Below are 15,606 nucleotides of genomic sequence, written 5' to 3'. Positions count from 1 at the left end.
AACTCCCATGCTCCTGAATAGATAGAATTAATATTGTGAAAATGGCAATTCCACCAAAAGCAATAGATGGATTCAATACAAAACCAATAAAAATGCCACCATCAAGCCGGGAGTGGTGGCGCATGCCTTTAATCCCAGCACTTGGGAGGCAGAGGTAGGAGGATCACTGTGAGTTCAAGGCCACCCTGAGACTCCATAGTGAATTCCAGGTCAGCCTGGGCTAGAGCAAGACCCTACCTCGAAAAACCAAGAAAAAAAAATGCCAGTATCATTCTTCACAGAGATAGAAAAAAAAAAAGATCTCAAAATGTATATGGAATGGCAGCAGGCCTCAGATATCCAAATATATCCTCAGTGAAAGAAACACCTCTGGAGGTATCACCATACCAAATCTAAAGCTGTATTACAATGCCATAGTAACAAAAACAACATGGTACAGGAATGAAAACAGAAACAGACCACTGCAACAGAACTGAAGACCCAGACTTTAGGCCAAGTAACTACAGCTACTTGCTCTTTGACAAAGTTGCCAATAATGTAGACTGGAGAAAAGATAGCATATCTTCAACAAATAGTGCTGGACAAACTGGATAATCACATGTATAAAATGAAACTAGACCCATTCATTTCACCATACACACAAAAATCAAGTCTAAACTGATTAAAGAACTCAATATAAGACCTGGACAGAAAAATAGGAGGAACTCTCCATGATAAAGGAGTAAACAAAACCTCAATAGCCCAGGAAATTAAACAATCACTCAAACAATGGGGTCTCATGAAGCTAAAAAGCTTGTATACAGACAAACACACTGTAAGTAGAGCCAATAGATTATCCACTGAATGGGAGGAAATATTCTCAAGCTATACCACTGACAGAAGCCTAATATCTAGAATCCACAAAGAAATAAAAAACTAAATAATAAAAAATCAAAATCAAATAACCCAGTACAAAAAAGGGGCAAAGAACTCAATAGGGGGCTCTCAGAAGAAGAAATACAAATGGCTAACACACATTTAAGAAAATATTCAACATCCCTAACCATTAGGGAAATGCAAATTGAAACAACCACGAAATTCCACTTCAATCCAGTAAGGATGGCAATCATTTAAAAAATCTAACAACTACAAATGTTGGTGAGGATGTGGGAAAAGAGGAACCCTCATCCACTGTTGGTGGGAATATAAACTTGTACAACCACCATTGAGATTCCTGAAAAGGATAAACATAGAGCTACCAATAGCCCCAGTTATTCCTTTAGTGAGCATTTATCCAAAATGCTCCATGTATCACTACAGAGATATTTGCTCAACCCTGTTCATAGCTGCTCAATTCATTATAGCTTAAAACTGGAATCAACCCAGGTGCCCATCATTGGATAAATGGATAACAAAGTTGTGGTACATTTACACAATGTAATTCTACTCAGCAGTTTAAAAAACAATGTCTGCCTCTTTGCCTCTCTCACTCTAAATATATATATTTTTTAAAGAAGAAAATAGGAGAGAAAAGAAGAGAGAGACTGGGTGAGGTGGAACAGGGGGAGGAGGAGTTATTTTAACTTCTAAGTTAGAATAATTTTATAGGGAAAAAATTTTATGTATCATTTGGTTATTAAGTTCCTCCTATAGAAAAGTCAAGAAAGGCCAGGCGTGGTAGTACATGCCTTTAATCCCAGCACTTAGGAAGCAGAGGTAGGAGGATTGTCATGAGTTTGAGGCCACCCTGAGACTATATAAGTGAATTCCAGATTAGCCTGGGGGGAGAGTGAGACCCTACCTCAAATAATAAAAGAAAGAAAGAAAGAGAGAGAGAGAGAGAGAGAGAGAGAGAGAGAGGGAAGGAGGGAGGGAGGGAGGAGGGAGGGGGAGAGGGAGGGGGAGAGGGAGGGAGAGGGAGGGGGAGGGAGGGGGGTCAAGAAAAATGAGTGATTCATTCTTTTTACTAGATCTATAATCTTTCAAAGGTAATAATTTTTAAAATATTTATTTATTTATTTGAGAGAAAAAGAGGCAGAGAGAGAGAGAGAGAGAGAGAGAGAGAGAGAGAGAGAGAATGGGTGTGCCAAGGCTTTTAGCCTCGGCAAAAGAACTCCAAGATGCACATGCCACCTTGTGCATCTGGCTTACATGGATACTGGGGAATAAAACCTGGGTCCTTAGGCTTTTCAGGCAAGCTTCTAAAGCATCTCCCCAGCCCTAAAGGTAATAATTTTAGGAAGTATAATCACAGGGCTAAAGAGATGGCTCAGTGACTAAAGGTGCTTGCTTGCAAAACTTGATAGCTAGGGCTTGATTCCCCAGTACCCACATAAAGCCAGATGCACAAAGTGATGGCTACATCTGGAGTTCATTTGCAGAAATACCATATGTTATGAACTGTGGTGTTTTACTGCTCATAAAATATTTTGCTATTATTATAGTTTAATTTTGCAAAAGATAGACAATTTTTCCTAATGCCATTCTTCAGCATTTAAGCACCAAATTAGTTTATATTTAGGTTGTACTGGGTTAGAACATTTGATTTTAAAAGTTGTTTTGAGTTGATGATTTAAATTTCATAAAAAGTTGTGGAATGAGTATTAGTTTGAGTATGACATAATTTCCAAAATGGCCTTAACCATATTTTTACAATTTTGTACTACATCTCTATGTCAAACAATATATTCAGCATTGACAATTATATAACCAAATTAACAACTGACTGAAAAAAGGCAATGATGCTCTCTATTCTGAAGTATCAAATATCTGCTCGGGACTGGAGAGATGGCTTGGCAGCTAAAAGCAACTGCTTGCAAAGCCTGATGGCCTGGATTTGGTTCTCCAGTACTCATATAAAGCCAGATACACAAAGTGGCAAGTTAGATGATCCTTCCCCAAGTAAAAAGCCAGAAGCCATGGCAGCCTTCTGTGATCCCAGCAGGCTGACTCTAATGACAAGATGGGAGGCAGAGACAGGAGAATTTCCCTGAAGCTTGAGAAAAGCCCAGCAGAGAACAATAGGATGAGAATCCAGAGTAAGAAAGCCTGCCTTGAATGAGGTGGAAATGTGAGGACCAGCAAAAAGTTTCCTCTCATCTCCATATGTGAGTCATAGCACGTATGCACCCATACTCACAAATACATGAACACACACATACGCATAGGTAAATAAAACATAAATCTTTTGAAAAAGTTCAAACTTATATTTTTACTCATTTCAATGCATTTTTAAAACATGACTAAATATCTATTAATGAGCTGGAAAGATGGCTTAATGGTTAAGATACTTGCCTGTGAAGGCTAAGGACCCAAGTTCAATTCCCCACCACCCACATAAGCCAGATGCACATGGTGGTACATGTGTCTGGAGTTTGTCTGCAGTGGCCCATTCTCTCTCCCTCATAAATAAAAAGAACAGAATATTTTAAAAATATCTATTCATTCAGCCCTCTCTCAGTCTGCTTTTAAATACTTTCTATAAATTCTAACATTCAGTTTTCCACATAGTCTTCACAATGATTATAATTCTGGAAAATTTAATGTTCTGTGCCCTCTGTCCAAGAATAATTTGTCTTTTCATTTATATAAATCTTCCCTCATAACCCATGTAAGCATATTAAGGAGTTTTTATGATGGCATTCCATTGCTTAAGTTTATTATGGATTATTTTTTTTCTATCATGAATCATACTTATATTGGCTAAACAATAACACCACAAAAAGAACTTAAATTTTGCATTTTGTATGTGCGCTTGAGTAATCACAGGTAAATTACCCTCATTAGAGCTTAGTTTTCATAACTCATAGACTTTTGAGAAAAGATTCAACTCATGTGGCATCTGGTAAAAGGTAAAAGTTCTATACATTTTAGTAATTGTTAATATTCTTATGTTCATTTGATAATAAGCTTTCATGCTGAATTGATTTATAATTTTCATTTCTCTGGGCATTGAGATACACTGTATTAGCATATAATCCACAATTAACAAGGCAGCTGCCTGGGACTGGGGAGATGACCCCGTAGTTAAAGGCACTTGCTTGCAAACCTTGACAGCCTGAGTTTGATTATCTAGAATCTACAGAAGCCAGGTGCACAAAGTGGTACATGCTTCTGGCATTTGTTTACAGTGGCAGGATGCCCTGGCATGCCCATACCCACTCTCTCTTTCTCTGTATGCCTCCTTCTCTCTGTCTCTCTCTCAAATAAACAAAATATTTTTAATGCTACTACTTGAGGGGTAGGTATCCTATTTTTGACAGAGTATTTTTATTATAAATAATGGCTGTATTATATATATAAACTGGTAATCTTAATCTCAATTTGGAGCATTTAAACTATTTCTTTATTATTATCAAAAATAACAGTAAAAGCCAGGCTCATACCCATAATTCTAGCACTTGGGAAGGTTGGAGGATTGCCTTGAGTTCAAGGCCAGTCTGGGGCCACAGAGTGAGTTCCACATAAATCTGGGCTAGAACAAGACCTGACTCAAAACCCCCTCAAGAAAAACAGTATAACACTCATCTTTGTATATAAATATTGGGCATGTTTTGCATTAATTCACTATCCAGTCTGAAGAGGACTTCCTATGGGAAGCTAAATACGCATTGTTTTCCAACAAGACTATACTAATTTGCAGTCCCATCAACAGGGCATATGAGCACTACTTCCTTCGCTCCTCCTTTACTGCCAGTATTTTTGAGGAAAAAAAGCAAAACAATAATTTGTTTTTGAACTATACTGTTACACCTACCCTTCAATGGTGGAGACTCAAGAAAAAAAAATCTCCCTTTTTTTGCAGGGGGTATTTCGAGGTAGGGTCTCACTCTCACCCAGGCTGACCTGGAATTCACTTACCTTGGCTTCCCAAGTGCTAGGATTAAAGGCATGTACTACTACACCCAGCAGGTCTCAAATTTTTCATCTCATGTAAAACTATAACTTCATTTAAAATTTAACAAAGTTAAAAAATTCTAATTCTCTATATCACTATTGGCCCTAGGAAGACCAGCACAGCGTTACTTGGAGCCTGCTCTGAGGATGGGGTTTGTAAATACACACTACTGGCATTTTAGATGAGACAGTTGTTTACTGTGGTGGGTGCTTGAACACTGAACAAGGTCTTGAGAACCCTTGGCCTCCTTTTTCCCTAATATGTGCTAATGAGAACTGTGCTCAAACTTGACCAAATATTCCCTAGCAAAAGAATGATGTCCTATGGACCAGGCATGATCACAGGCATGGCATGACAGCTCAGATGAACCTTTGTTATAGGCACAGACCACAGAGAAGTAAAACTAAGGTATCGGATAAAATACTCACTTTGCCTTATAAGGTGAATCAGAGCCATTATTTTTTGTTTCCATTAAACTCTCATATTCCTTAGCCCTAAAGAGAAAAATAAGAAGTTTTACCCTTGTTAATGATTTTATATCAAATTTTCATAATTTTAAACAACCCCAAACCATAGCTGTTTTTCCTCTCCCAGTACCTTATCTTGCTGGTAATGTGACAAAACATATTATTTAAAGTTTCATTCCTTAAATTCCTTCTTTAAATTACCATATATGCTACTATAAAAGAATACAAAACACACTCCCTCGTCAGAAATATAGTAGACTCTGGGCTGGAAAGATGGCTCAGAGTATTAAGTACATCCCACTCAAGCTGGACTACCTGAGTTCAATCCCCATGCCCCATGTAAAAAGCCAGAAGCTATGGCAGCCTTCTGTAATCCCAGGCTGATGCCAATGATAAGATGGGGGGGGGGCGCAGAGACAGGAGAATTTCCTGTAAGCTCAAAGGAAGCCAAGCTAAGAACAGCAGAAAAAGAATCCAAAGCAAGAAACTGCCACAAATGAGATTCACAGGCCAGGACCAACCCAAAATTCGTCCTCTGGCCTCCATACATGTGCTGTGGCACACCCGTACCCACACTCGCACATGAACATGTGCACAAATATGAATTAGGTAAACAGTAAAAGTCCTGAGGTTTGGAGGAGTGAACTGCTCTAACTTGCAAGTTTATCAGGCTCGTCCTGGGTAGAGTGTCCAGGTCGACTGGGAAGACAAAGGGAGGCCAGTCACAGTATTGCCATTATGACAATCTGGGTGAGAGAGAAGTGAAACATGGAAAAGGAGTTGAGGGGCAGTAGTGGAGTTGGAACGAAGAAGTCAAATTCTGAAGACCCTTTGAGCAAACTTAACCTTATCTGCAGTAAGAATAGATGTGCACTGTGTGAGGGTAGGAAAAGGTCAAGGATGACTTTCAGGGTTCTGGCCTCAACAGCTACTATAGAGGATTCATTTACTGATGCAGAAAGGATGATGGGTTGAGGTCAGAGGACAGAGCAGTTTGTTTTGGACACACTAAATTTTTGTGAATTTAAGGGTATCAAATTGGTACCTATTAGCACACAAAGCCAAAAATCTGGGTGAACCACCACCACATGTACATAAAGAAGAAAACACAAACAAAGAACAGGCTTCCAAATATTCAAGTGTCAGAGTCAGCAGGTTCTTAGCAGGTACCAGAAATAAAATCAACAACATCCTAAAGCACACTGAAGCTGTTCTTGGAAGTCTGGAGTGACGTCACGTACTAAAATCAAGAAAGCTTTTACTCTTCTTTGCATAAATGAGCATGCTAAAGTTATACCTCATTTTGGAAGGTGACATACACTCTATAACAGATCATAATCTGGACATGAAAATCATGGACAACCGCATTACTCATTGTTACATTATTCTACATCCACAGCTCTATGATTCCATGGGTCAACTTTTTCCATCTTTGAAGTATTCAGAAACAAAAGTATAAGGACAGATTCAGAATACTTTCTCTCAAATAGTAAAGGTATCAACTAAGGAAGAACTGTACTTGTGTCCTCAAACAAGACCCATCGGTCATCATGTGACACTCAGAGCTTGTGAGGTAATGTACTACACAGCTGTCTGCTCCTCAAATGTCACTTTGGAGGCTGATGATAAACTACAGGTCTGATAACTCACTTTCCATTTTAAGATATTTCTTGTACTTTTTCCTGTTCTGACAGGCAAGTAAATTAATTAAAGCCAGTCATGGGGTTTGACACTACAGCTAGCAGACTTCTATTTGTTGATTGCTATTGATTTTTCCTGATACTTCATTTAAAAATCAATATTTGGAAAGAAAAATAGGCTTGGTTTACACATATTTAAATATACTATTGTATGCTGCAGGAGGCACAAGCTTGGCACGGCTTTGGCATCCAATTATAAAAAGAGCTCTTAACAGGTGAAAGCAAGGGCTTTAGATCAATACTTCGTTTTCTTTCTCAATCAAAGAAAGTGGCTATAAATTAGGATCATCAGTGTTGTTTCCAAGGCTTTCTTGACACAAACAACTTTAAGGTTTTTTTCTTCCTTGGATTTACATTGAATGATGCATCATTAACAGTTTGTATTTTGTTATTAAGAAGATGTAAGGTACCTGGAATTCATCCGGGCTTTTATCTTTTTAGCTTTTTTCTTGTTTTTTTGTCGTTCCTCTCCATCTTTCACAGGCTCTGGTGGAGCTGCACTTTCAATCACCACATCAACAACATACTTCTTCAAGGAAAGATGCTCCTGCCACATAAATCAAAGAAGTAATGATGGTGATGATATTTTAAAGCAAGGCAGGGCTGCTATAGACTAGTAAATGGAGCCACTATATAGAAGAAACTCAGAGTAGTTTCTAAGCAATACTTGTTTCTACAACTGTTTTGAAAAATTTGAGATTTTCATTGATTCATCAACCCTTTGGTGAACTTCAGTTGTGTTTGATGGTAAGAATACATGGACATACTTCCTGAGCACAATACACAAGTGTAAAAGGCAAAGTAAAATATATACATGAAACTACACCACTCAACATTTAATGTGCCATAGGAGCTAGAAAAAGGAAACAAGATCATTGTTTGCTGGGGGTCAGACTTCACTAAAATAGAAGCTTCCCAAGAACACTGACTGGTCTATGTTCTGTTCATGGATGATTTTCTGTCTAGGATTGTGCCTTGGCATATACCCGACATTCAATATGTACAGGTTAAAACAATGAAAGAAAAGTAGGTACAATAATAATAGTATTTACAGGCTGGAGAGATGGCTTAGGGGCTAAGGTGTTTGCCTGCAAAGCCAAAGGATCCTGGTTCAACTCTCCAGGACCCACGTAAGACAGATAGATGCATAAGGTGGCACATACATCTGGAGTTTCTTTGCAGTGGCTGGATGCCATGGTGTGCCCATTCTCTCTCTCTCTCCCCTCCCTCTGTCTGTCTTTCTCTCTTTCTCTCTCTCTCTCTCAAGTAAACAAATAAAAATTAAATAGTTTAAAAGTAGTATTTACAAGGGTTTATTGTATACTATACATTAAGGTGAGTACTTTATATAAATTATTCATTTAATCCTTAGACCTATATTGAGAACATAATTAGAAGACATGTATTTTTATTATTTCCATTTCAACTACAAGAAAACTGAGAACAGAGTCAAACAACTTGTCCAGAGTCAGAAAGTCAAAACCCTGACTGGGTAACAGGCCAAATTTAAAACTGGACATGATTGTGGAGCTTATACTCTTGGGCTCATATGTTAAAAGTAGGACTGGAAATTAGTTTGCGTTGTAGAGATGTGCTCACTTTTCAAATCATCATAAAAAAGGTCTCACAGGCAAAGGAGTAAGGTATTCTTTCACAAGTAGAATAAATTATTTTCTTTGACAAACTTATGTCTGTTATATAGTACAGCTTGCTTTATTAATTAATTAATTTACTTATTTATTATTTTGTTTTGTTTTTCAAGTAAGGTCTCACTCTAGACCAGGCTGCCCTGGAATTCACTATAGAGTCTCAGGGTGGACTTCGAATCACAGTGATCCTCCTACCTCTGCCTCCCGAGTGCTGGGAGTAAAGGCGTGCAACCACCATGCCTGATTTACAACTTTATTTTTCAGCACTAACCAAAAGCAATGGCTTAAGTGATAAGGAGACAAACACATAGACAAATGCAACTAAAAAAATAACCTGGTTCTTTCTTTGCAAATGAAAGACCTTCTTCTTGTATCTCCCAAGGAGGCATGACAGAATGTGAGCTGCCTGTGAAATCGCCATATACATTGTCATGTGTAGAACACTTATTATGTGAGGAACAAAGAACTACATAAATTATATTCATGATTTCCTGTAACCTTCACTGCCCCATGAAACACGTGGCAGTATGTTTAAAGTTTATAGATGCTTAGCAAATGCAGATGTTTACAGATGCAAATTTCAGGGGATTGGTGTTATGATCATGGTCATAAATCTGAAAGGCAAAACCACAATTGGCTGGTGTTAAAAGACCAACATTTTTCACTACTCCATATTCCCTCCCCCTACACTGCTTACATAGGATAGCCTCTGACACGTCATTTCTATCACTGCACTAAGGAAGTGTATAGATGAATCTTCAATTTTGCAAAAGGTTAGATTATACTATTTTCAGTTGCATATAAATGTTATTTACATATCTATTAGAAACCTAAGAGCCTTATACACAATGGCAGATATTATACAGAAAAAAAAAATGGAATCAAACTAGAACTATCAAGAATCATACCTTTTCAGCCAGGCATGGTGGCACACCTTTAATCCCCAGCACTCAGGAGGCAGAGATAGGAGGATCACCATGAGTTCGAGGCCATCCGAGACTACATAGTGAATTCCAGACCTGGGACAGAGTAAAACCCTACCTCAAAAAACCAAAAAAAGGAAAAAAATAAAAAAGAAAAAGAGAATCATACCTTTTCAGCTAGATGGTGCATGCCTATAACCATGAGGCTGAGGTAGGAGAATGGCTAAAAGTTTGAGGCCAGCTTGGGCAACATAGTGGCTTGAAAGAAAAGGGAAAATTCTATGGCCACTTAGGCAGCAAGACAAGTGTCTTCCAAAAGAAAAAAATTGAATATCACTAGCCTTTTGGACAGAAATATTTTATGCCAGAATAAAGTGAAGTTATGTACTAAGTACTTTCAAAGATAAAAAGTATAATGCATCTATGTCTCTCTTTCTCTCTCTCTGTCTCTCTTCCTTGCTGTGTGTGTGGTGGGGGGGGGGCTGCAGTTGAAACTGATGAGGCCTCTCTTGGCACATATGGGCTGGACTTGACTAGCTAAGACTTTATTAAAACAGAAAAAGACTAGGAAGAGAGTGGGAGGGCTCCCCAAAAGAAAGAGGGCACTGCCAGGTCAGGGGCTGGGAGCTGGGAATATAAAAGCAGAAGAGCTCCAAAGTGTCAGGGGAAGTTATGTTATGTGAGTTACAACTCAGAAGAGTGGGCAGGCTCCACAGTGAGGGTCTATAAGTGGCACTGCACTGAGGGAGGGGCTTCTTGGGGGTATGGTAATTACCTCATTAAGAAATATCTATCTGGTCCTACCACCTCTTGAGCAAGTCTGTAGGTGACAGGTGGTCTCTTGACCAGGTGAGTGATGGACAGGCTCCACTCAGGACCAGAAGACTTTGTTCCTCTGGTCAAGGGAAAGTGGCTCTTCAACCTCTTATGTTAGGAGGGAAAACAGGCATGGAGTCCTGAGCAGGTAATCATACAGTTACTTGGAGACATAAATGACTCATCAAGTTGGGATGAGTCTCATTGGTTAAGTCTAAATGTATATAGAGGACTTCAGCTGGTTGTGTGCCAGGGAGGAGAGCACAGACCCAAGGGGGAGGCAGGGGGAAAGCCGGAGAAAACTTCCTAGAAGCAATAATCAGGAAGCTGTCCTTGATCAACATCTTGAATCAGGTTTAAGTTCAGACTGGACTTGCCTTCCATTCTTGCCAGAGAAGGTTGACAGCCATGTTCTTTTGGGGCCTGTGTCCTTAACTACCTGCAAAAGAAGACTATCTTGCTCCTAATCTCTATCAATTACATATACTTACAAAATTTAAACTAGGGCTGGAGAGATGGCTTAGCTGTTAAGGCATTTGCCTGCAAAGCCAAAGGACCTCAATTCGATTTCCTAAGACCCACATAAGCCAGATGCACAAAGGGGAATATGCACCTGGAGTTTCTTTGCAGTGGCTGGAGGCCCTGGCGCACCATTCATTCTCTGTCTCTCTCAAATAAATAAATTATAAAGTTTTTTTTTAATTAAAACTAAATTTGGCACAAAGGGTTAAATAACATAGCAAATAATGGTTGTGTCTCAAATTTTTCATATAAAAGTAGACAATTACACTATGACATATACATCAAGTTGAAGCTACTTATATTTGCTTTTTTAAATTACTAATCATAGTAAAATGTGCATTTTAACAATATTAAAGTTTCAAGATTCAAATCTATGTAATGCACAGTATATATGCTTAAGTAAAATGTATATATTAGTATGTAAAGGGCAGAATATAAATATATCAAATGTGAACACTAGGCATTTTTTATTTTTATCATTTTTATAGGGAATAAAAATATATTATAAAATTGATGTAATTAATGAGAAATCAATCACTTTAAAGAAAGTTACTGCAGGACTATTTATTATATAGAAGAATGACCATCTCTGAGTTAAATATAGTCATCTTTCATATCTACTCGGAATTCTCCTTATGGGCGCAGGCACAAGTAAAGATACATTCTGAGGGACTAGGGAAACGACTCAGCAGTTAAATGCACTTGCTTGCAAAGTCTGCACCCCCAGGTTCAATTCCCCAGCATCTATGTAAAGTCAGAACCTAGTGATCATTTGAAACTTCAAGAGGCCTTGACACACTCATATAGACAGATAGATGATTGATTGATAGACAGACAGTCCTGGAAGGAAAGATGATGGGACGTAAGCCATGCTTGAATGAATACAGCAGTAAAATCACTATGGGAGAGCTAGACAGTGGTCTTTGCATAGACAAACTACACATGCCAACTCCAAAACAGAGTGATGACTATGTACCAGAAAGAAAACTCTCACCTCAAATGAATGAGCAGCCAGCCACTGAGCTGCCATGAGCCTATCTGGGAATCACCCTTCCCAGCATAGAACAAAGACTCACCAGGAACTCCAGAACAGGGAAAACCATAGCACCCTCTCTTTACCACTATCTGACCAGAGACTCCTTGGAGCAGCAACCCTCATGGTTTTCTTAAGGCAACAAAGAGCCAACTTTCAGGTGCCCAGAGAAGCCAGAGAGTCAACACACCAGTAAGGACACTCTTGGCACCAGCCCCAGAGGCAACTAGCATGATCATCTTCAATAAATGTCCAACACCAAGACGTGTCATCCTTACAGCCAACGCCTGACTACAGGAGGGCCCTGGCACAGCTGTGCCAGCCCTACAATCGTGTGCTGACCAACACTGGGCTTATGGGGAACTCAGCGCCTCAAGTGAGCACATGGGCCTAGTGTTCTGGCTTTTGTAGGTCTCTTGCTGACCTAGATTATGGATGCTAATGCTCTAGTAGCCAAGCTGTTCTATTAGCAAACTGTTACAAAATCTAAACTATATAGTAATTGTTAAGATAACTAAAGGAAGCATACCAGAAATACAAAAGGGTACCACAGAGCTGATCTAAAGCAAAACTACCAATAAACTGGAGGGGCTCAACACGCGACCCACCCGCCATAAACCACCATAACCTAACAGAAACACACTTTAGAGTGAGACTGAAAGACCTACACAAGACAAAAGAAACAACCAAGCAGAGAAGAGAAGAAAAGAGAAAAAATAAATAAGGGGGAAAACATCTCCACAAATGTTCAAGACACAACAAAGAAACATGAAAAGGAAGGACAATGAGCCATCACAACACATTTCCAAACTCTCAACTCCACCACAACAGGAAAGAGAATGAAACAACTGAAATTTCAGAAAAAGAATTCAGAGCTCTACTTCTAAAATCAATTAACAACCATAAGGACACCTCAAATACACAGATGAATAATCTAAAAAAAAATATTCAATTCAATATTAAATGACCTCAACTCACCAATCAAAAACACAAACTAAATGACTGGATTAAAAAAACAATGTTGAGGGCTGGAGAGATGGTTTCATGGTTAAGTGCTTGCCTGAGAAGTCTAAGGACCCCAGTTTGAGGCTTGGTTCCTCAGGACCCATATTAGCCAGATGCACAAGGGGGCACATGCATCTGGAGTTTGTTTGCAGTGGCTGGAGGCCCTAGTGCACCCAGTTTTATCTCTCTCTCTCTCTCTCTCTCTCTCTCTCTCTGTATACACACACACACACACACACACACACACACACACACACACACACACACCTGCCTCTTTCTCCATCTGTCACTTTCAAATAAATAGATAAAAATTAAAAAAAAACAATGTTGCATATATGTTGCCTCCAAGAAACTCATGTAGCCAGCAAAGATATTCATAAACTGAGTATAAAACAAACATTAAATGACATAAAGAACACGGATGTCCAGAAGAATTCAACCTCACTCTCACACTTGGGGAGAGGATTTGGAGGAAGAGAGAGGGAGGTATAAGAGAGGGGATGGGAATCAACAAAACAGATGATACTTTAAAATGTCAGAATGAATGATACCAAAATCTCTGCATGCCAACTAAAATAACAATAATAATAATAATGCAGAAAAAGTGTTTAAAAGGAAAGGGTACTCCGAGACAAGTAACTGATTTGCTAATTTTCAAAGTGCAAATCAATCAGAAGCAAAATGTACCCTAAAAAGTTATTACATATCCTTCCTTCCTCTTCTTCTTCCTCCCTCTCCTTTTTATTTTTTATTTTTTGTTTCTTTTGCTTTGTTTTGTTTTCTGAGGTCCTAGGGTCTTGCTCTAGCCTAGGCCGATCTATGTAGTCTCAGGCTAGCCTGGAACTCACACCAATCCTTCTACCTTCCTGCCATGGCCTCCTGAATGCTTGGATTGAAGGTGTGTGGCACCATGCCTAGCTCCTTCCTTCTTAATATAATTCCAATAAGTACAATTTTTAACTTTAAAAATCTTTACCATATTTCATACTGTTACTTCTAAATAGGCACAATCAGGAACACTGCTTTCAGGTCAAGTATAAGAAAGCAGATTGGGGCTGGAGAGATGGCTTAGCGGTTAAGTGCTTGCCTGTGAAGCCTAAGGACCCTGGTTCGAGGCTTGGTTCCCCAGGTCCCACATTAGCCAGATGCACAAGGGGGCGCACACATCTGGAGTTCGTTTGCAGAGGCTGGAAGCCCTGGCGCGCCCATTCTCTCTCTCCCTCTATCTGTCTTTCTCTCTGTGTCTGTCGCTCTCAAATAAATAAATAAATAATTTAAAAAAAAAAAAAAGAAAGCAGATTGGGGCTGGAGAGATGGCTTAGTGGTTAAGTATTTGCCTGGGAAGGCTAAGGACCCCAGTTTGAGTCTTGATTCCCTAGTACCCACGTTAGCCATATGCACAAGGTGGCACATGCATTTGGAGTTTATTTGCAGTGGCTGGAGGCCCAGATGCACCCATTCTCTCAATCTCTCTTTCTCTTTCTCTCTCTTTGCCTCTGTTTCTCTCTCTCTCTCTCTCTGTCACTCTCAAATAAGTAAAAATAAACAAAACAATAAAATAAAACTAAATTTTAAAAAAGTATTTTAAAAAAAGAAGAAGAAAGCAGATTGAAGAATAGAAACAGCAGTGAACTATGAGTGAAGAGATCTACATCTAAAACCAAAGTTTGTAAGTAATGATTAAGTGACTTTTCTGGGCCTCAGTCTCCTAACTAGCAAATTGATTAGACAATAATTCATAATTCTTCTTTCCTAAAATTTAAATATCAGTGAAGTAGTGTAAAGTCTAACTGGCGATAGCTAAATCTATAATATAGTAAATCCAGTTTCCAAGTCAAAACTGTGGATTCTTATTTTAAAAACACTGTGGTAATATAAACTACTAATAAATTATAAAGAAACATAACTATGACAACATGATCTTTTCAAAGTTGGCACCTTTCTTATATTCTTTGTTGTTTTCATGGGTGTGATGTGCATTTGTGTTCTCGTGTATGTGGCGGTAAAAGGCTGGCTAGGACTTCCCCCTCCATCATTCTTCACGTTATTCCTGCACAGGGCCTCTCACTTGAACTCAAGGCTCACTGATTCAGCTTGTGCTCCTGACTAGTTAACTTGAGGGATCCCCCATCTCCACCTCCTAAGAACAAGGATTACAGGCAGGGTCATCACGTCCTTCTGGTATGTATGTGGGGGTTGGGTATCAGAACTCCAGCCCTTGTACTCACTCAACAAGCCCTTGATCTGCTAAGCCATGAGCCATCTGTCTAGTCCCCCTTTCTTATTCTTTTAATAATCTTTTATGCCATAGAAGACTCTGGCCTATCTCTGTCTATCTGTCTGTCTGTCTGTCTCTCTCTCTCTCTGCTTTCAAATAAAAAATAGATAAATTAAAACATTTTAAAATGTAGAGCTAGAGAGATGATTCCACAGATTAAGACACTTGCCTACAAAGCCTAGTAACCCAAGTTCAATTACCCAGTACACATACAGAGACAGATGCACAAAGTAGTGCATGCATCTGGAGTTAAACTGCAGTGGCTAGAGGCCCTAGAATACCTATTTTCACTCTTTCTCTCTGCATGCAAGTAAATAAATACAAATACAAATGAAAA

The 15,606-nt window shown here is 39.0% G+C and overlaps 1 protein-coding gene across 2 annotated transcripts in view; it reads right to left on the bottom strand.

Moving 5' to 3' along the window:
• Scaper (S-phase cyclin A associated protein in the ER) overlaps positions 1 to 15,606 on the bottom strand; it is a 424,329-nt gene that overhangs the window by 245,001 nt on the left and 163,722 nt on the right. For both annotated transcript variants that reach the window (XM_004660424.2, XM_004660425.2), the window contains exons 21-22: positions 7,454 to 7,590; positions 5,305 to 5,370 (exon numbers count right to left, since the gene is read on the bottom strand). In XM_004660424.2, the coding sequence (XP_004660481.2) occupies positions 5,305 to 5,370; positions 7,454 to 7,590 (203 nt within the window). The remainder of the gene's footprint in view (positions 1 to 5,304; positions 5,371 to 7,453; positions 7,591 to 15,606) is intronic.

Source organism: Jaculus jaculus, chromosome 10, assembly GCF_020740685.1.
Source record: "Jaculus jaculus isolate mJacJac1 chromosome 10, mJacJac1.mat.Y.cur, whole genome shotgun sequence".
NCBI classification, from domain to species: domain Eukaryota; kingdom Metazoa; phylum Chordata; class Mammalia; order Rodentia; family Dipodidae; genus Jaculus; species Jaculus jaculus.
The sequence above is the reverse complement of the archived record's forward strand: the minus strand, read 5'-3'. Positions and strand labels throughout refer to the sequence as shown.